Raw genomic sequence first — 20,692 nt, 5'->3', positions numbered from 1 at the left:
CTTTCGCAAACATCATCTGCTCAATCCAAGCAAGGTTGACAGCGGCCTAAATAAAATTAACCAGGTGAGAATGAGATCAAAATCAGGTTTTGGGTCAAAACTTATCTGTTTCAACCTTTTCCTCCCCAGAACTCTGAAGAACCGCTCTCATCCAATTCACTCAAGAAAGCAATCACATATCTCCTTGCCAATGCTGATCTAACTTTTGCCTTTGTTGAGCAACAGTCTTTTCGCAAACTTATGTGTCTATTAAATCCTTCAGTTCGACCGGGAAACTTGCTATTCCCCCAAAAATTGATTGCGATGGAAGTACACTACTTGCATCAGTCTCACTCCAACCATATAAGAAAATTTTTTAAACATATCAAACACGTTGGATTCACGCTTGACGCATGGACTTCGCCGAACACTCTTGCTTTCATGGGAATAACTGGCCATGCAATTACCGATAATTGGGACTTGATAGATATTATTATTGCCATGCCTCAGGTTCATGGTCAGTTGTTTGTGGTATGTTATACAAAGAAAAGACAGAGAAACTGATGATTCAGTTAATTTTGAATGACTTAGGAGCTCATACCGGTGTAAACTTTGCAAATGTGTTTATCGAGGTTCTTGAGGGATACAATCTCGCAAATTCGTTAACAAGCATCACCGCCGACAACGCCAGCAACAATGGAACACTTGCTGCAAGGGTTGAAGAGCTTCTTGATGGACAGTTCTTTGCATCCGAGCACCTGCTTGGATGCATGGCACATGTGATCAACCTTGCCGCAAAAGATGGCCTTCAGGCCTTTGGAGCCAAGTACAACGAATCCGAGGTGGAGCTGACAATGAATCAGCTGGACGCAAATGAAAGGGCCGCCGGCGACGCAACAACCAAACCTGTTGGAGGAACAGACATTGATCTGAAGTCTGTTATCTCTCGTATACACGGTCTAACAACGTTTGTCCGAGCAAGTCCTCAACGACGTGAACAGTTTAAGTCTACGATGACTCTGTGCCTCTCGCGAACCCGTGATACCACCAAATATCAAAAAACAAAACACTCATTGCCGTCTAAAACTCAATCTTCAGGTGAAGAACCTTTTCCGGAAAGCGAAAGCAACAACAAGTTACTTATTTTGGATGTGAAGACGCGCTGGAATTTGACCTATCTAATGCTTGATCGTGCTGCCGAACTGAGGGAAGTGTGTACTTTGTTCTGCCATGGCTCTGAAGTTTCCAAATACTCGCTAAAACCGGTCGAATGGGAAAAAGTATCCCAGTTGGTGCAGTTCTTGAAACCTCTCCACGAAGCGACGGAATTTCTCTGCTCTTCCCGATATCCAACACTCAATATGTCTCTTCCTATATACATATCACTCATGAAACAAATAATGATAGTTCAATCAGCCCACAAATCCGAACAACTCATTCCGGCAGCCAAGAGTATGATTTCGAAACTCACCAAATATTTACTTCTTGCTTTGGAGAAGAATGCCCCTCTCTGTGCAATGATACTTGATCCACGCATCAAGATGGTTTATATAGAAAAGAACACCGACTTCATTCAACAACAGATAAAACCCAAATTTAATCCGTTGTCCGTTCTTTCCATGTTCAAATCCCAAGCTCGGGGTTTTGATTGCAGCGAAGCCAGATCTAGCCACGCAAGCCAACCGCAGCATCAACCAAAACAGATGAGCTCAATTCTTGCCAATATTTTTGGACCGGACAATACAACAAACAGCCTAGATTCGGAGATACGCGAATACCTGAAGGAAATTAATGAAGGTCCAAAAACGAACGTTCTCGAATACTGGCACCACAAGACTAGTGTATATCCCTCTCTCGCAGCAATGGCAAGATTCTATCTTGCAATTCCAGCCACCAGCGCACCTTCCGAGCGAGTATTTTCATTATCAAAGTCAATTATTGGACCCCAGCGCGGCAGTCTTAGTGCTCAGTCAATAGAAAGTCTCATCTGTCTCAAAGAGTGGTACCGCTCATGCGGGATGTTGGACCCTATCCCTTATGATGATATACCTCAAGATGAAATTGAATACAATTAGCTTAAAGTGACTATATCCTCTAATATATTATCTGCTTCCTACAATTTTATACATACATGCAGGCTTGTATAAGAAATTGAGCACAAAAAAATCCTTGTTTCCCCTCTCTTTGAACTGTTCAACGGCACCCTCTCGATGGTTGGTCCGACCTGTCATTGAGAGGAGCATACACCCTCTCAATGACCGGTTCAACCGGTCATCCTGAGGGGTACACTCTCTCTCAATGACCGGTTGAACCGGCTATTGAGATGAGCCTGGTCATCCTGGCTTGAAAGTTGCTCCGTCAGGTATACCCGACGGGTCGAGTTAATTACCTGACCGAAGGTGTCGGGTATTTCTTGGCAAAATACCCTCCCGTGCCCCGCCCGACCGAGTCGGATAGTCGGGTATACCCGAATGGGCCGCGGTCGGGGCCCAGCCCTAGACCAAAGCCCAGCTGCAAAGAGAGGTAAGAGCATCTCCAGCAGAGCTTGGACCGCGCGAGTTTTGGACTTGTTTGGCAGGTTGCTCAACATTTCCGGGGTCCAGCAGACCCCCTAAACGACCTTTGATTGATCCAAGTCCATCCCATCCCAGACCGCGGCCGGCTACTTTCCCCATCCCATCGCCACCCGCGACAGAGGCTGCTACACACCACACATCACCTACTCGCCACTCCGCCATCACCCACTCGCCACTCATCACCACCGCGCCAAAAACATGATCGACCCAATGCTGGAAGATCTTGCTCGTAGTCCGCCACCGAGAACACCCTCTCCAGAAATTCAACCGCTTCAACCCACCAAAGGAAGGAACGGACCTGCAAAAAAGAGAACATCAAGGCCGAAAAAATCCGCTGCTGGGACTGCTACCGCTACCGCTACGACTGCTACCGCTACCGCTACGACTGCTACCTCTACTGCTGCTACAACTGCTACCGCTACGACTGCTACCACTACTGGCGAATCTGAAAAAAACGAAAACAACAACACAAACAAAGAGAAAGAAAAACAAACAAAGAATCCAAATTGGAGAGTTGAAGAAGATAAACATTTATGCATCTCTTGGCTCAACACAAGCAAGGATGCCGATATTGGAACGGGTCAGAAACTCTCGGCTTTTTGGGAACGGATCCATCAATGCTTCCTCGACATGATGAAAGAATATGTTGAGGAACATGAGAACGACAAGAACTTCAAACCTTTTCCAACCCAACTCCAAGGGGCCCTTGAAAGTAGATGGGGTATCATCCTCCATCGAGTTAACAAGTATTGCGGATGCTTTTTACAAGCCGAACGCCAACTCAGAAGTGGCAAGACCCGCGATGAAATTGTGTGTTTTTTTGGTTGCCTCACTGATTTGATTGTTTCTAACATTTTTTTATGATTGATTATTAGGCCGTCGACGCGAAAGAGATGTTCAAAGCCGAGATGGGCTTTGCGTTCACCCTTGATCACTGCTGGCTCATTCTTCATCATTCACCGAAGTGGCAAGACACCATGGACGAAATCACGGTGCAATCGAAGAAAGAAAAACGACCTCCCAGTTCAATTGCAGCCTCTGAGCCCACAAGTGTCAAAGGAGGCGAGGGAGATGACGAAGGAAATGAACACGAATTTGAGTCAATTGGATCTTCGCGACCTGAAGGACGAAAGGCGGCCAAAAAAAGAAAATATGAAGAAAGCGAGGCCCTCGAAGCACAAAAAGAGCTCATCAAGATTTCTCGTGAAAAGATGGCCGCCATGCAAACTGTTGCTGATCATGTAGTTATGTCAAAAGATCTCTCGAACTTGGATCCTATTTCTCGTTCTTTCTACACCGCTAAAAAAGAAGAGGTTGCCAAACGTCTTGGCTTGATTCCCTCCGACTCTTAAGCTCATCAAAATCTCGCGTGATCTTTTGTCTATTGTGAAGCTTATTTATCTCATATTTCACTCGCTTTTGCTTATTCATCTCACTTTTCACTCACTTTTTTGTGCTCTGAAAATTTAACTGTGAAATCTGAAAATTGAGATTGTGAGTGAATGAGGGAATAAATGAAAATATAACAAAGATAACAAAAAACAAAACAAAGAGATTCATTGCCACTCAGAGATTGATTGAGCCACATGTGAGAGATATTGGAAACAGAAGTAAGTAAATAAGTAAATATCAATGAAAAATTTACAAAGAGGCCAAGTTCAATCTTCATTGTTGTCATCAGAACTGTCGGAGCTTAAATCAACCGGAAGATCTCCAAGCGCCCTTCTTAATCTGACTCGCTTCTCATGTAAAGTCCATTGAAGCTCAATGAGGTCGTCCTTCAGCTGATTGTGTCTTGATTGGTTTCGTATCGCTTGATATCGCTCGAGGAAGCAACGAAAGTCTGATTCGCTGGTTTCGGTCGAAGTCACCTCGGTGGCATTTTCCGGCTGTTCATACTCCTGATCATCTTCATCCGGAGTATCTCGTTCGTCTTCAACAATCATATTGTGAAGAATTATGCATGTCTTCATGATATAGGCGAGATCCTTGTGCTTCCAAAGTCGGCCAGGTTGCTTGACAATCCCCCAGCGAGCCTGCAAAATCCCAAACGCCCGTTCCACATCTTTTCGATAAGCTTCTTGATGTTTAGCAAAAAAAATTTCCTTCTTCCCCCTTGGGAAGCTAATCGTTTGCATCAAAGTTGCCCATTTGGGGTATATTCCGTCCGATAAATATTATCCCATTGAGTAGTTGTTTGATCCAATTTTAAAATTGACCTCCGGTGCCACTCCGTCTTGAAGATTTTGGAATAGAGGTGATTGATCAAGAACATTCACATCGTTTAAGGTTCCAGGCAAGCCAAAAAAAGCATGCCAGATCCACGTATCGTAGGAGGCGACAGCTTCAAGTATGATCGTAGGTTCTTTTTCTTTTCCGCTATATTGACCCGCATGCGCTGTTGGACAGTTTTTCCACGTCCAATGCATACAGTCTAGCGAGCCTAACATTCCCGGAAACCCTCGCTTCTTTGCAACATGGAGTAGGCGCGAAAGGTCCTCGTGGTTTGGACTCCGTAGATATTCTTCCGAAAAGACATTCACCACCGCTCGACAGAATCGCTTGAGACTTTCGAGGGTTGTTGATTCACCTATTGAATTGTGGTTTGTCAAAAAAATGCATTCCAATTCATACTTGAAAAGAATAACTCACCCATTCTAAAATACTCGTCAAGAGAGTCAGCACTACAGCCATAAGCGAGCATCCTCAGAGCGCAGGATATCTTTTGATATGGGGACAGCCCAAGCTTCCCAGTGGTGTTCCGCTTCTGGACAAAATAGTTATTGTGTGCCTCGACCGCGTTGAGAATTTGGACAAACAAACTTTTGTGCATTCGGAATCGTCGACGAAACAGCTTCTCTGGATATGACGAGTTTTTGGAAAAGTAGTCCTTGCGTAGCTGGAGTTCACCTTGAAGGTGTTCACAATTGATAGTTTTTTGGCCAACGGTAGATCCTCCTCCCCTTCGAGATTCATCACAGTTGCTTGAAATAATCCGGTCGAACGTTTGGTAGGCAATGTGATCATCGTTGTCGTCCATGAAGTTGAGTAAATCAACCGAATCCATGCTGGAGATATCGAATTCCATCGCAGTCGTGTCGTCCAGCATGGCAATCTAGCTATCCACCCCCGGCGTGATCGCCAGTCTGCTGTGGAGCTGCTGTTGAACAGCTGAGACAGGTGTGTGAAAGGTGGTCCCGGCCGGCTATAGGTAGCGGGTCTCATCCCCGCTCTGCTGGAGATGCTCTAAGCCCTCTCGCAGTCCAGAACCCAAACCCTAACCCAGACAGCCGCTGACGAGCCACGCTTTGACGCCCGCAGATGCCAGAACCTTAACGGTCAGCGCAACAGAAAAAAAGAAGTCGAAGCAAACCTCCGGGTAAGTCAGCGAGAAGAGAGATAAGGTTGAAGCATAAGCTAACAAACTTTATCCTCAGCAGAAACCTCGCCGACCGCATTGCAGACCAGACCAGAACCACCCTCCTCAACAGGATAACGGGTAGCATCGATCAGCAAGGTGAGCAGCTACACTCTACAGACTAGAGTAGTAGAATAGAAGCATAGCTAACTCGGACAAACTATGTTTGACGAGCAGACTCATATGCAGCCCATCCGTACAGACAGGACAAAGCCAGGTTACTACGATAACCGTACCTGCATCAGTAAGCGCAAGCTTAAGACAAAAAGGAATGCACGGGAGGGGAAGCTAATGGAGAATACAATTTCTTCCCGATTAGATTCGACTGATTCCCGTCGCAGCTTTTGACTCAGACAGCATAGCAACTCAACCAGAAAACCAAAGTCAAGCACGATCTCGTGCTGCTTTCAGGTAAAACTGATTTTTCAGTTTAAAAGATTCTTTTCATTATTTTAATATAAACGTGTAATTACATATATTAAAATAAGCAATCTATCTTTCAGTTGCTCCAAAATTTTTAGATTTTTGTCTGCATGTGCTGAAAAAAACTTGAATGCAAGGTTGGCCTAAGGTTTGGTGTCAAGTTTAATTAACGTTAAGTGGATAGCAAAACCAGAAATTTTGAGTATAATCCAACCATTCTGCAAAACACAGTTCCGCTCCCTAAAACGGCTGCTCTGAAGGCGGACCATTCCAGGAAAACAAAACAGGGAACAAATTGAGGGATCTGCAATCCACGAAAGCGGACACCACTCACCGCTGACTTCCCAGGGCTCCAAAAACAAGGGGTGTTTGACTAGCTCTCTTTTATTTGGTCATCTTTAATGTCTTCCTCTCTTCCCAATTGACGTTTGCTCCATCAGGCTCCATCCACATGTCGGCCTCCCTGCGCCACACCCACACATCGACCGACGTCGTCTTCCAAACACCCCCAGACCCACGCACCTTGCGGCGGAGCCCGTTTGTCGGGGGGGCCAACGCGGCCCCCGTCCGCGCATATCTCGCGGCTGCCCTGTGGCGGGTGTGTGGCCAGACGACCGCCGCGCGCGCCTTTTCGCGGCGGCGAGCGGAAGGGCGCTTGGCTCCGCGATTGGGCGCCGTATCAGACGCAGAGAGGGCGTGCGCCCCACATCGACACTCGGAAGCGGTTGGCAGGAGGCGGAGGCCCTTGTGCACGACTCGTACGCCGCACACCCGCCGACGGTCCAGCCAGGACCCGGTGGGTGACGAGGGACGCAAAACTGACGCGTCCGGCGGCAGGGCCAGCAAGGCCAGGGCGCGGCGGGACGCAGACACACGCGCGCGGGATCGGGGACGGCTAATAACAATATGTACCAGGGCATATGTACCCATGGAAAAGCCTTCGGGATGCCTGGTGCGGCACACCCCGCGCCCTGCGCCTGTCCCCAGGCCGACGCCCAAGTGGACCCGTGGTGCAGGATACATGCTCCCGTTTGTGAACACACGGAGTATTGTTTGGGTGTTCGACGTATGTGGCGGCTGAGGGCCGCGGGTTTCTCGGTTGCATCTGTGGCGAGGGCGGCAGGGTGGTTGTCCAGTTAGCTATAAGGGTTCCAGACGAGTGGCAGCGAGTGGCTATTCCTATCGGTCACTGCACGGTCATGGTGGCGCCTGCAGGGCCTTGATACCCCAACACTGGTCGGTTCTGCCGGCTGGGTGGTAAGCTGCAGCGGGGCCTCACCTTCAGAGAGCACTAGAAGATGTCGGTCCTTCACCGCTGTTCCCACTCTTCACACCCTCGCTCCACGCACCTAATACTTGTCTTTGATCTCATTCCTATCCTTCGAAGTCCTTGCTTGCTCTTCTGATTAGTTCTCGAGAAAGTATCTTCCATTCTATTTCCCATCGTTCTCGACAAGGTTTTACGGCCTTTGTCCTTCAACGTAGGTGTTTCCCCTTTTCTTTTCACTCGTGGTACATAGGTTGGCCTCGATTCCTGACTTGATTGGACTTCACATCCTTGCGGCCAGCAGATCAGACTTTTTTGCTTCGTTGAGTCCCAAGCATGAGATCCGGAATTGCCATGCTTTTGAGCTCCATCTTGCTGCTGTGCATCACTGCAGGTTCGCATGCAGGGCGCATCAGCCGCCGCGACACTGAGCCAGACCGGACCCAATATTGGGATTGTCCCAGTAAAAAACCCTCTATGATGTGCTACAACGCGAAGACCTGGAGTGAGTTGAGCATCTTTTCCAGGATCTCCCTGACCTTTCGGTGCAAACCAAAGAGGCTGATTTTCCCATCATCTTCTCAGCCCGACACTCCATGGATTCGAAGGACGATATAGGTGGGGTCTACTATTGGCCCGTCGGAGTCTCACTTTTTGTATGTCCTGTGGGTGAGACGGGGGTGTGTTGTGACCGGAGGCCTTATGTGAGTAGTGGAAAACCTCTTGCAGAAATTATTGACTTGTTTTTCACTCGGAGCAATTCATGCTAAAAAGCTGCTTTTGATCTCTCTTTGACTTTGCTTCTAACCCTCCAGGATGATGAACTGTTACTTCACTCCCCCCACAATAAATGTGGTCCCCCGCATCAACCTGATAACCTTACGAACCCTCCGGAGCATTATTAAATCAACCAAATCCTTGCCAACGTCTTCATCCCTGCTGAATCTCTCGGAGCCAACTTCTCCTTTCCTTGTCCGATCATGTGCTGGCATCAACACACGCCAAAATTGGCAGTCTTCCTTCTAAACACACATCTACGGATAGTATCCGCTGTTCTCATGTACTCTGTGATCATCTATGAAATGCCGAGAGGCGGCTGTGAGCAACGGGACCGAATGATGGGACCGTAGGGAAGCGACCAGGAGTGAGATATGCACCTAAGGGAGGTGCGGCGAGAGTGACAACAGAGTGTGTGAGTGCATTGCATGACAAGGAACAAGAAGCAACATGAGATGAAAGAAAAAGAAAGAAAGAGAACCGAGGCAATACCTATGAAATGCCGAGAGGCGGCTGTGAGCAACGGGACCGAATGATGGGACCGTAGGGAAGCGAACAGGAGTGAGATATGCACCTAAGGGAGGTGCGGCGAGAGTGACAACAGAGTGTGTAAGGAAAAAGAAAAAGGGAATACAAGGTGCTAGGAAGCTAGAACTATATACACGGTCCAAACCTAAGCGATACATAGGAAGCTAACTGGGCCGCAGTATTTCCACCTTACACCGCCGTTGACACACTCGGTGTGTGACAGGTTGCTTCATCTCAACATCATCAACCCTATAACACCTGTTTCCGTATCAAATTGATTTTGTGCAGATGCGTGAGGGGCTCGAGAAATGAACAATTGCCGTGCAACAGAAGTTTGAGTTCCAAGTTTCCCACCGGGCGTGCACCACTCCCTCAAACGGCTGCTCTGAAGGCGGACCGTTCAAGGAAAACAATACCGGGAGGGCGCGGCGGGACGCAGACACACACACGCGAGGTCCGGGGACGGCTAATAACAATATGTATATCCCGGGGGGGAACGACGGCGGAGGAGGGTATACAACAGGACACACAGAAGCGAGCACAGAGCAGAACAGAGGACAGGATAAAGGAGAGGACGCGGACCACGGACGTAACAACGGACATAACAACGGGCATAAGAACGGATATAAGCAAGGATATAAGCAAGGATATAAGCAAGGATATAACAATGGACATAACAACGGATATACGCAAGGATATAACAACGGGGATAACAAAGGGCATAACAAAGAATGGAATAAAGGACGGAATACCGGACGACGGCGGACACGACAGCCATAGACGAGCGCGGCGGGCACGAGGGAGCGGGTGTATATACGGGGCGGCCTAAGGAGCGGATGGGGGGTAATAAGCACGAGACGGGGGCGGCTAGCCGTCGAGGATGCGTCTCCAGACGCGCCGCTCGTCGTCGTCCTCGGGCGCCCGGGTCCCGGAGGGGGCGGTTCCGGAGGGGGCGGGTCCGGAGGGCGCGGTTCCGGCGGGGACGGTTCCGGGAGGGGCGGTTCCGGAGGGGTTGAGGAAGGCAGGGACGGGGGGCAGACGCTGGATAGCGAACGCGGCGGGGCCGGCGGGGTGGGCCATGGCGTCGGCGGCGTCGGGGGGGTCGAAGGCGGAGAAGCGCGTGGACTGCTGCAGGGCGGTGACGAGGGCCAGGATGTCGGCGGCGTGTGGGGACCCGGGGGCGTCGCCGGGGCCGCTGTACCTGCTCGCACTGTACCTACTCGTACTGTACCGACTCGCACTGTATCGACTCGCACTGTACCGACTGGCGCTGTACCGACTGGCGCTGCTGCGCGAAGAGTCCCTGCTGGCGCGTCTGCAGTGGGAGCCGGACGAGGGAGGGCCTGGCGAGGGAGGGCCGGGCGAGGGAGGGCCGGGCGAGGGGGGGCCTGGAGAGGGAGGGCCGGGGTCAGGGGCGTAGAGGTCGAGGATCGACTCGGCGTAGTCGGAGCGCGCGCAGCCGTCGTCGGCCACGGCGAGCCATCGGTCGTCTGCCGGTTGGCCGGCGACGGGCGAGGGCGGACTGTCGGGGGGCCCGGAGACGTTGATGTGTGAGGAGTGCTCGGCTGGTGAGGGTGGTGGGCTGGGCGAGGAGGGGATTGGGAGGGCGACGACGGGGGGAGACGGGGGGTGGGGAGAGGGGGCGTGGGAGGAGGCCGGGGAGGGCGCTCGGACGCTGCTCTTGCCCGGCCCCCGTTCCTGGTCGTCGGCGGTGCCCCGAGTACTGCTCCTCATCCGACGGGGCCCACGGTCCTCGGCCAGGTCGGGGAAGAAGGGCCAGTCGGCGGAGGGCCCGAAGACCGGGCTCGCAGGGGACCCGGCGGGTTCGGCGGCGGACTTGCGGTGGCGGTCCATGAGCCTCTTGAGCGAGCTCAGAGCGGGGGCGGTCTTCCAAGCGCCGGCGGGCATGATGGCGAGCGGGTCGGCGTCGGCGTCGCGGACGGGCGGGGGGTCGACGGGCCAGGCGCCGCTGCCGGCGCGGAGGTTGGGGATGCTGGCGAAGGACTTCATCGACGGCCGGCTGTGCTGGTCGGGCTGGTGGGGGCCGGGGGGGAGGGCAGACTCGGAGGGCCGCTTCTTCTTGTGGAAGCGCAGCTTGAGCGCCTTGGTGGCCCCCAGCAGGCCCCGCGGCTCGCCGGCCGGCAGCCCAAGCGGGATCATCCCCCGCGTCGTCTCCGCCGACGCCGACACCAGCACGGGCTGCCCGATCTGCGCCCGAGACACCCCCCTCTTCCGCGCCCCCGCCCCCCGCGTGTCCGTCTTGTGCAGCGCCGCATTCGCCGCCACCGCTTGTGCCTCCACGTCCCGGAAGAGGATCGTCGTCGGCTGCGGCCGGCCGGCGCGCGAGCCAAACATCCGCGGCCGCGCTGCGTCGTTTGCTTCTGTGGACCACGCCGTCAGTGAATGGCGGGAGGACGGGAGAGAGGGGGGGGGGGGGGGGGGACGAGGGCTTACCGGCACTCGGGGGTGGCGACGGGATCCCGCCGGGCTCGGGCGAGCGGACGAACAGATGGGTGGAGGGCGGGGTGAGGGGGAAGCACGAGCCGTCGGGGCTGTCGGCGGCCGAGACGGGCGAGGCGAGCGAGGGCGAGCGGGGCGTGTGGGCGGGGCGGGGGCGGATAGGGTGGCAGGCGCCGATGGCGGCGGCCTTGGCGAGGGTCAGACGCTGCTGGAGGGCGCTCGAGCGGGGGCTGGCCCGGGGGCGCTTGGGCGGCAGGGCGGCGACGAGGGTCTGGTGGATGAGCCGCACCTCGTCGTACGTCAGGTCGAGCGTCGGCAGGGGGTCCGCGACGAAGGGGGTCGGGGGCGGGAGGTGGTCGAGGGCGGGGGCGAAGCCGAAGCCGAGCCTCTCCGCGTCCTCCGCCGAGTCGTCGGGCTGGCACAGCCACAGACTGTTGAGGGTGTCGCAGGACGATGCGGCCGACGAGGCCCGCGAGAGGGAGGAGGAGGCGGGTCGGCCGAGCTCCTGGGGGCCGAGCTCGTCTGGGCGCGGCGTGGGAAAGATGCGGTCGACGGCTCGCGAGAGTCTGTGGGCCTGTGCGGGCGAGAGCTGGAGCTCATCAACCTCGTCGTCGTCGTCGTCGTCGTCGTCGTCCGAGGCGTGCCACTCGGCGAGACAGGCGGGCGGGGGCTCGGCGGCGGGCGGCGGGGGCGGGGGCGGCGCAGGGGCGTTTCTCATGGCGAGCGTTTTGCGGATGTAGGCGGCGTCGCGGGCGGCGGCGGTGGCGGCGAAGAGGGCGTTCGGGTGGTGGTGCAGGTAGTGGTGGATGAGGATGTGCTCGTCCTCGGAGGTGATCTGGCCGGCCTCGCGCTCGTGGCTGGGGGTCTGTCAGCGATCGGTTGTGGGCTGCGGCAGGGCAGGGCAGGGTGTGCTTACCGGAGCCTGTCGCGGAAGCGGTCGATAGGCAGCAGCTCGCCGGTCGTCCGGAGGAGGGTGAATCTGCGGGAGAGGTCGGGCTGGATGAAGGGGTGTGGGGTGAGTGTGCTCGGCTGGATGGGCTGCTGCTCTTTTGTGTGGGGAGGACTGACCAGGATGAGCGATGCGCGGAAGCTCGTGGCCTCGGGCAGGGCGAGCTCGAGGACGGGCAGGGGCTGCTGCTCGGCGGGGTCTGCGGGTGCTGGCTTGGGTTGTGCGGCCTTCGCCTTGCGCTTCATGTACACCAGCCGATGCATCGTGTTCGTGTTCGTGTTCGTCGAGGATGGAGCAGCCACTGCCAGCGACTCATGGGCTGCTTATTATAAGCCGAGGGCTGATCTGCGGTGGATATACATACGCTGGCTGAGCCCAAACAACAGCCGCAGGCGGAGATTGCATGGATACAGCCACCACCCATCACACTACTTGTAAATACTTCTCTGTTCTTGCAAGCGAAAGTACCTGGCTGGCATGTTCACAACCACGCATTCTCCCTCCAAGAATAGCTTGGCATATTGGGACCCAATACTACACATTGACTCAGCCAATCCAAAAGTTATTTCATGTGGGCAGTTGGATAAAAAACCAAACACAAACACACTGTACAGTGGCCTAACAATTGTTTTGGGCTCCACATCTTGGGATGCAGAAGATCAGGACACAGCCTTCAAGTCATCAGATTGGCTACAGGGGTGGGAAATAAGCTCCCAAGAATGAATATAAAAAAAAAATGTGCAAGTTTTCTGAATTCTTGCAAATTTCTCAGAATGTTCATTGCTCGTCACACCAAGGCCAGAAAATGGGAGAGCCAAGTAGGGCATGCAAACAGAATGATAACAAATGAAAAAAAAAAAAAAACATTTGCACCCATTGCCAATGATTTTTTGGGCGGATGGGCTATCCACTAATTGAACTCAGGGACTGGAGCCCAAATCACCACTAATTTGACTTGATTCAATAAAAAACCATTGGCAATGGTTTCAAACATTTTCATTTTTTTTATCATTCTTCTTGCATGCCCTACTTGGCTCTCCCATTTTCTGGCCTTGGTGTGACGAGCAATGAACATTCTGAGAAATTTGCAAGAATTTAGAAAACTTGCACATTTTTTTATTTTTTTTGCATAATCATTCTTGGGAACTTATTTTGCACCCCTGTAGCCAATGTCATGCCTTGAAGGCTGTGTCCAGAGCTTCTGCATCCCAAAATGTGGAGCCAAAAACATCTGTTAGCCCACTGGACATACTGTGTTTGTTTTGCTGTTGACCTCATGATCCATAGACTATCCCTGGCAAACTACAGAGCACAAGTGGAATTCTTCAGCTTCCAACCCATGTGCTGAGGCACCCATTTCCCCTCTTGAAGTGACAGTACTTCCCACACACAAGCTAACAGAACACAGATCTATTGAATTTGTACCTACCCTACCTCTGGGGTTGCTGCAAGAACAGGAAGTGTATCCAGAGGGATTTTTGTAATGAAACTTCCCCCCATTATCAGATAGGGTGTTTGTTATCTGGTGAGATAAGCCTGTGTAAATTGAACAGAGGGTGCTTTCCCCCTCACTCCCATGAGAAATCATCCACATCCCAGGTTACCCATGTTATCTGAACTAGAAACACAATATCATGGGGGGGGGGGGGAATCATTCTTATTGTCCTCCTAAAGTTGCAGGGGGTAACAAAACAAGTTGAAGAAAAGAGAGAAAAAAGGAACAGACATTGTACACTGCGGGGCCAATCAAGAGGGGGTTCCCATTCAGTATATTGCCACCTCCCACAGCCCACAGATGTTTATACTGGGGCAGCTTCGGACTGCCACCTGTTGCCAGGAGGCCTCTGATGCCCTCTTGGGTGACTGGGTCTGTCCAAGGGCTTGACACTACACACAACAGTGGTCTGATACACTAATTACTGTATTGTTAGTGTATTGTTTCTTTTTTTCACTGCAATACACAAATAATACTGTTATCCTTCATTTTCTGCCTGTAACAATACAATTTTTTGATGTTGTTCTTTTGACTTTGATTTCATTGTTGGTGTAGCTGAAAGATGTCAGGTTAACAATAACCAAAACCTATTTTTATGATTTTTATCTGTTGTTATTTCTCATAACAAATACAATAACTGTTATTTTGAGCCCAAGCCTTTCCAGTAGGCCTCAAACTCCCCATGTATGGGTTGATTGCAGGGGATTGAGTAGGAAACCGGCGAGTTCCCACCATCAAGGCAGCTAAGTGGGAGAGGCACCAAGAGTGAGCTGGGCGGTGTCTGGGCTTGAGACTTGCGTCATGCACGCACAGCCCAGACCCGTCTGGCGGAATTCATATAGGAATCCCCTCAAAGCAGGAGTTGGAAAGTCCTTGCTACAGACTCCTTCCTCCCCCTCAGATCACCAGAGCCAACCTCACTTCAGAGTTGCTCTCCCTATTTTTCAGACACCTCCAGTCCCACCCACCAGGTCTAGAGGCTTTCAGGCTTGCACCTGAACCCCCACACTCTTCTATTTGCCGGAATAGAAACAAGACTTTTGATGCTTGATTCCTTTTCCCTGGTTGAGGTCAGAAGGGGGAATACCCCCCCACCCCCCCCGCTGCCTCTCTTCCCCCACTTGCTTTGGGGGACTGTGGTGCAGTGACCTGCGGCAAGTACCAGGCAAACAACAACCAAAGTGGACACTAGATAAGACGTTTTTATTTGGGCTGGGGAGGGTTGGGCATTGTGACCTCTCCCCCGCGCATCCATTCAACTCAACAGGTGCCTCACTGGGGCAAGAGACATCTTTGTGTGCTCAGTGGGAGGCTTCTCAGGAGGGCCTAATGTTGGCCCCCCCTCCAATTAATTAGCTTTGGCATGGCAGCTTCCTCTTCCTCTGCAAAACGGCGCTTGTCAATCAACCCCACACCTCTGAATTTTGATTTTGTGTTGACTTTGTTTTGTCAGTTCATCATATCATCCAATAATCAACTGAAGGATCAACCTAAAACCTCACAATTGAATCTTCCTTGGACTTACAGGACCCAACGGTGGGCTGCTACGCTACACTACGCTACAGGGCCACTTAGCGTTAGCGTGGCGGCGAAAAAACGCCCGCCCATTTTGAGTAGCGTTAGCGCGCTGTTAGCGCCGCTACGCTGCGCTACGTTTCAGCGGCGCTAACAGCGCGCCAATTGTTTGTTAGTGTTAGCGCGCCGCTACAGTCACTACGCTGCGCTACAGCGCTTTTAGCGGAAAAAAAGGTCTTTTTTTCAGCTAGAAGCACTGTGGCGCACCGTCGCGCGCGCTTTCTTGCGCCCTGCGTGTGTAGCATTAGCGCAATTGCGCGCATCTGCGCTAACGCTACGTTAACAGCTAAATTAGCTGCGCACCCTTTGCGCGTAGCGTTAGCGCGGAGAAGGCGCAATTCCGCTAACGCTACGCTAAAATTTAGCGGAATTCCGCTACGCTAGCGCTACGGTTAGCGTAGCTGGCCCACCCAGGACCCCAATACCTGAGTATGAGCTTGATTCCATACATTAAGAAGTGCCTGTCAATGGCACAGATGCAAGAAATCACACCGTTTGGATATCAACGTGGGCTCTCTAAATAGTTTGTAATTGCCATCTTCCCATCAAGATGAACTAATGATTTTGATTCCAATTCAGAGCTGAGGATTTTTATTTTCTTGAGATCATTTCATTTCCTGGTACACTTTTTGGTGTCACTGTGTGAAAAAAGGGAGTGTTACCACTTACATTGTGAGTACATTGTGACACTTAAGAAGCTTAATTTTAATAGTCTGGATTTTGGGGAACTGATCCTTGCAATCTCAGGAAAACATCAACCTCAACCAAATCAGGGATACCTACGCAAAGAGGGGGGGAAGGGAATGGTTTTATATGTGGGAGAGGAAAATCATAAGATGATCATTTTTTATATGGCTGGGGAGTTGAATGGACATGTGAGTAATTTTTGGAGTGTTGATGGCAGGTTTCACAACTACTGCTTTTGACATTGGAGCAGTTTCTTGTAAATAAGTGGCACTTGCATTTCAAGAGCAGTACTGATCCAACACTTGTTAAAGTTTTTTTGAACCAACAATCAACCAAATAAAAGGTTTGAAGGCGGAGTTCAAAGCTAGCCTCTCTCTGGCACAACTTGATTGTCAAGAGGATAAGAAGGTTGGGGTAATCAAACCATGTAAACAAGGTGATAGGGAAGAACAATATAAGTGAATTGGCTTAGCCAAACAGTGTACCTGTCAACTGACATTCTCACTCCTCTGATTCCATCATAGCTCAAAAACAAACTGAATACCAAGACAGTCTCTTCCCCAGGCCAGATGGCGATACCAACTCTGATGAAAATATTCCTGACATGCACCCCAAGGGTGGGTGAAACAAATTTAATTGATCTCCAAGACAGATATGCTGACTACTGAATATTGGTCAACTGAAATATCAATAGTCCAAAGTTGGTTTTGGAACACAGTAGCCAAATGATGTACCTCACAACTGACTTTCTCACTCCTCTGATTTCATCATAGCTTACCAAACAACTGAAGATCAAGACGGTCTCTTCCCCAGGCCAGATGGCAATACCAACTCAGGCTTTAACTAGGGATAAAAATGCCCCATTTGTCTTGCCAGATAACCGCCAATACACTAATAGATATTGGGATGTGGTGTAGCATAGCATAGCAGCCCATTGTTTCTTACCCCTAGTCAGGGTGTCTTTAGTATTGAGCTTACAGTAGTTGTTTGGGTTCTTTCTCAATTTTAATCTATGTTACTCTTACTTGTCTACAATCTAGTTGTGCCACAATTGTTTCAAAACCTAGTTGATGATTCTTATAAATGTCCGCTCCAATTATGTATTGGCCCTTTCCTTAATCAACTCAATAGTTCTCAACAACAATCAAGTACATCACCAACTCTCATTGCTACAATCAGGTCTGTTCCTCATTTAGGTTATCATTCATCATGTATCCTTCTTCTTAACATTCCTCTTGCTGTTTAGGTTAGTGTGTCTTGTTGGTGCTCAGTTGTATCAAGTGTAGATACTAACATTGCTACCTTCTAAAATGTGTGTAAGAGTAATCAATCAACTCAATAGTTCTCAACAAAAATCAAGTACATCACTAACTCACATTGCTATGATCAGGTTAGTGTGTGTTGTTGGTGCTCAGTTGTATCAAGTGTAGATGCTAACATTGCTACCCTCTAAAAGTGCTTGAGTTAATTATTTAGGACCACTACATCCCAAAGGCACCATTGACCCCTGGGCTTGATTCCATTATTTTAACCAATCTCTTTAAACTTTTGTTATGTTACTGTTATTGGTAACTTACCTTCCCATTTTCGGTTGTTGGGGCTTCACCTCCTCATCTTCTCTGTCTCTCTCTCTCTCTCTCTGCAAGTCCAGAAATCATGTGTGTTTGTTTCAAGTTTCAACCAGGTATATGGGCACGCTCAAATCCAGTGCTCTTTTGCACTGCTTTAGCTGTGTAGGTTTTGGGAGGAAAAGCTAAATTGGCAATTTGACTCCTCTTGTAGACTGAGTACATAGATGCCTGCAAATTGCTCATTGTGAGAAGCTTATTACTAGAAGGATCTCAGCTTGCTTTAGGCACTTCATATTCTTGGTGTTGGTGTGAGTTACCACTCAGTGGAAAACTAAGATTTAAGGATCATTGGACTAGCATTAATGATATAACAAAGAGTGTACAAGTTCCTAGTCAAATAGGGTGAGATAACATGGTGCAAATTTCTTCATTTCAATCCACTAATTTGTATGCAAACAGCTGGACAGTTGTCTGATTTCTCGACCAGCTTCCAATCTTCAATTAGGCCGTGGTCTCCTTGTTTGCTCACGCTGTTCCGCTCTGGCTGAGGTGGGGCGTCTCTTGGGTTTGGGTTTGCCTCCTCCTGTCCCAGTACCTCCTTGTTGCTGCCCGCCTGCTTGCTCACTTGGCGTACACTCGTTGTTGAGATTTTGCCGGGTTATTTGATTCTGTGCAAGCAAGGGAAGCAGATAAATATAAGTCTTTTGGTCCTTGCTCATATACCCAAGAATAATCGTCACAACTCATCACTAACCGCTTGCTTGGCGCAACAGAAAGTTTGATCGGCCTGGTTGTTACACGTCAAATTTCCCTCATTGTTTTGAGCGGCGGTAGCTGAATATTTTTTTATAGTTAGTGAATGTTATACACTTTTTTTATTTACACCATAAAGAAGTATTTGTTTGACTTACGTGCCCCATTCCCATTGCGAGATACACAAACCCCATTGGTTTTCCCATTCGCATTATTGCATTGGAAGGTCCAGACATTTGATGCAAAGGACAAAGCAAGAATAAGGGTAATGAAGCGAATTGATGCCATCTCTGGTTGGATATAAGATTTGGTTATATATAATTAGATCTAGCTTAATCACTGTAAGTTACGATTTGATAAAAAATTATGGCAAAGAAGCACAGCTCCTTTTGTGTTTAGCACTTGGTTGAAAGTCGGCTTTGTTTGTGGTCTAGTGTAGAACTGCTTTGATTGGTTGGTGGGGAAAGTGAGATCAAAGGCCATCTTCACCACTACTATTTATGAAGTGCTGAAAGCGTATGTCTCCAGTCGATGGAGTCACCGCTTTCCAACAGTCAACGTTACAGCTATTTTCTCCAATTCATAAATGTCGATAGGCTACCTTAACAGTGGCAATTAACTCATGATGCACGTGGCATGAAGCACTTCGTTGGTCTCCAAGTGCAGAGAACTTAGAAGCAGGGCGCTGAGAAACCAAGACTTTGGCTTACAACAGTAGTCTAATATCACATCAAGATGTCTTCACAATCGTCGTCTTCTATTTTGAGATGCTTCGTCAATCGTTGTTCTCCAGTGCGTGATATCTCCTGCATCATTGAATCATCATGCTCCGATGCTATCGTTCGAACAACGTGCCAAATCGTTCGTTATTAATCGTCATGGCCTGTGACGCTCGATAATTATCGCTACGATCGAACGTAGGTAGTGCTGCTCGTCCCGTGACAGTCGCCGCTTTGCTACAAATGGAACACAGCTACAGTACGGACGAAAGTGATTGACGATCGAACCGGACTCTTTGCGTATCCAGTTGGCGGTAGCATGGAAGGCCCCTGGATAACGATGAATCAATGCAAGCTCGATTAAAAGAACCGTTGCGACTGTCATGGATACTTGTATGGATACTTGGTTACATTGTAAGCTCCGTTGGCTCTAGTGAGATGTGATGAAGCTTCTGTTACGCTTGCAAAAAGTGCTACGTCCATGTTCGGCGCTTGAAAATAAGGTCAAATGCTTCGCCAAATGGGAGTACAGGACCTGGCAGGACATCACAGGAGAGGCGGAGGTCAGGCAAACGATGGCAGCTTGTCTGCCGCCGGCAGCCGCGAGCTTAACTCAGGCTCCGTTTGGCTGTCCATAAAAATGCTAACTTAGCTAATTCCCTCCTCGGGGGAGCGAAGCGACCTCCGAAGGAGGGACTTACGCGCTATGTCGACCCCGCGGCAGTAGAGAATTAGGCATTTTGGTGGGGACTTTTTTAAAACCAATCTCCCGCATGAGTTTCTGAACCTTTTTTTTTCTAATTTACATTTCTGGGATGGCTTAAGCTGTCCCCTTCTTTCTACTATTTTTTCTCATCCTCAACTCCTCTGGTTGAGCTGCAATCATAGTTGTAACATTATCAATTTCAGATTCTGTACAGTGCAAAATGTGGAATGCACAATGAAGTGGACACTTGTCAGTCACAAGAAAGGACTTCATGGGGCACCCAAGGCCCCAAAAAATTTGTAAAATATGTACAAAGAAACTCCATGATGTTGTGCACATTTTGCTCGCCCAAAGTTTTATTGCCTGGTGACAAATGGCGCGTCCAGAGAGGATTGAAAAAGATCATTTTTCTAATTCTCTACTGCCACGGGGTCGACATAGTGCATAAGTCCCTCCTTCGGAGGGTCCCTGCGGGACGGCGTCCCCCCTCCAATAGAGGGACTTAGTTAAGTTAGATAAAAATGTGGGAGCGTAATAAAAAACTTTGCAGATTATTTTCGGGGGACAGGGGATATTAGGGGGTTTCACAATAAGCATTTTCGCTTCCTTTGGAGCCAATATAAATATAGGTGACATAATCATTTGTAAATTCAATAAAAAAATACAAAACTCAACATAAAGAATCCTTTTTTTTTGTAGGAAACCTACAGTACTGGTCTCATCAACTATGAAGTCAGATTTAACTGATTCATCCATCTTCAGCACCATAATACCATTATATTGCTTTGTTTTGGTCAAAAGCAATATAA

The 20,692-nt window shown here is 49.8% G+C and overlaps 5 protein-coding genes across 5 annotated transcripts; 1 reads left to right on the top strand and 4 right to left on the bottom strand.

The window, feature by feature from the left end:
• Nucleotides 1-833: 833 nt before the first annotated feature.
• PtA15_7A412 (uncharacterized protein) lies at nt 834-1,081 on the top strand (the record flags this gene model as incomplete). The annotated part of the gene is made up of 2 exons (XM_053171016.1): nt 834-1,000; nt 1,078-1,081. 2 exons carry the CDS (start codon nt 834-836, stop codon nt 1,079-1,081), a joined length of 171 nt encoding a protein of 56 aa, XP_053022239.1.
• Nucleotides 1,082-6,780: 5,699 nt separating this feature from the next.
• Nucleotides 6,781-7,597, bottom strand: PtA15_7A411 (uncharacterized protein; the record flags this gene model as incomplete). Its single annotated transcript, XM_053171015.1, has 2 exons — nt 6,781-7,501; nt 7,587-7,597. 2 exons carry the CDS (start codon nt 7,595-7,597, stop codon nt 6,781-6,783), a joined length of 732 nt encoding a protein of 243 aa, XP_053022238.1.
• A 2,238-nt stretch (nt 7,598-9,835) lies between these two features.
• PtA15_7A410 (uncharacterized protein) lies at nt 9,836-12,640 on the bottom strand (the record flags this gene model as incomplete). The annotated part of the gene is made up of 5 exons (XM_053171014.1): nt 9,836-11,176; nt 11,255-11,349; nt 11,423-12,285; nt 12,345-12,424; nt 12,497-12,640. 5 exons carry the CDS (start codon nt 12,638-12,640, stop codon nt 9,836-9,838), a joined length of 2,523 nt encoding a protein of 840 aa, XP_053022237.1.
• A 5,562-nt stretch (nt 12,641-18,202) lies between these two features.
• Nucleotides 18,203-18,746, bottom strand: PtA15_7A409 (uncharacterized protein; the record flags this gene model as incomplete). Its single annotated transcript, XM_053171012.1, has 3 exons — nt 18,203-18,373; nt 18,460-18,539; nt 18,617-18,746. 3 exons carry the CDS (start codon nt 18,744-18,746, stop codon nt 18,203-18,205), a joined length of 381 nt encoding a protein of 126 aa, XP_053022236.1.
• Nucleotides 18,747-19,293: 547 nt separating this feature from the next.
• PtA15_7A408 (uncharacterized protein) lies at nt 19,294-19,562 on the bottom strand (the record flags this gene model as incomplete). The annotated part of the gene is made up of 2 exons (XM_053171011.1): nt 19,294-19,414; nt 19,471-19,562. 2 exons carry the CDS (start codon nt 19,560-19,562, stop codon nt 19,294-19,296), a joined length of 213 nt encoding a protein of 70 aa, XP_053022235.1.
• Between the last annotated feature and the right edge of the window lie 1,130 nt (nt 19,563-20,692).

This window comes from Puccinia triticina, chromosome 7A, assembly GCF_026914185.1.
Source record: "Puccinia triticina chromosome 7A, complete sequence".
Taxonomy (NCBI): domain Eukaryota; kingdom Fungi; phylum Basidiomycota; class Pucciniomycetes; order Pucciniales; family Pucciniaceae; genus Puccinia; species Puccinia triticina.
The sequence above is the reverse complement of the archived record's forward strand: the minus strand, read 5'-3'. Positions and strand labels throughout refer to the sequence as shown.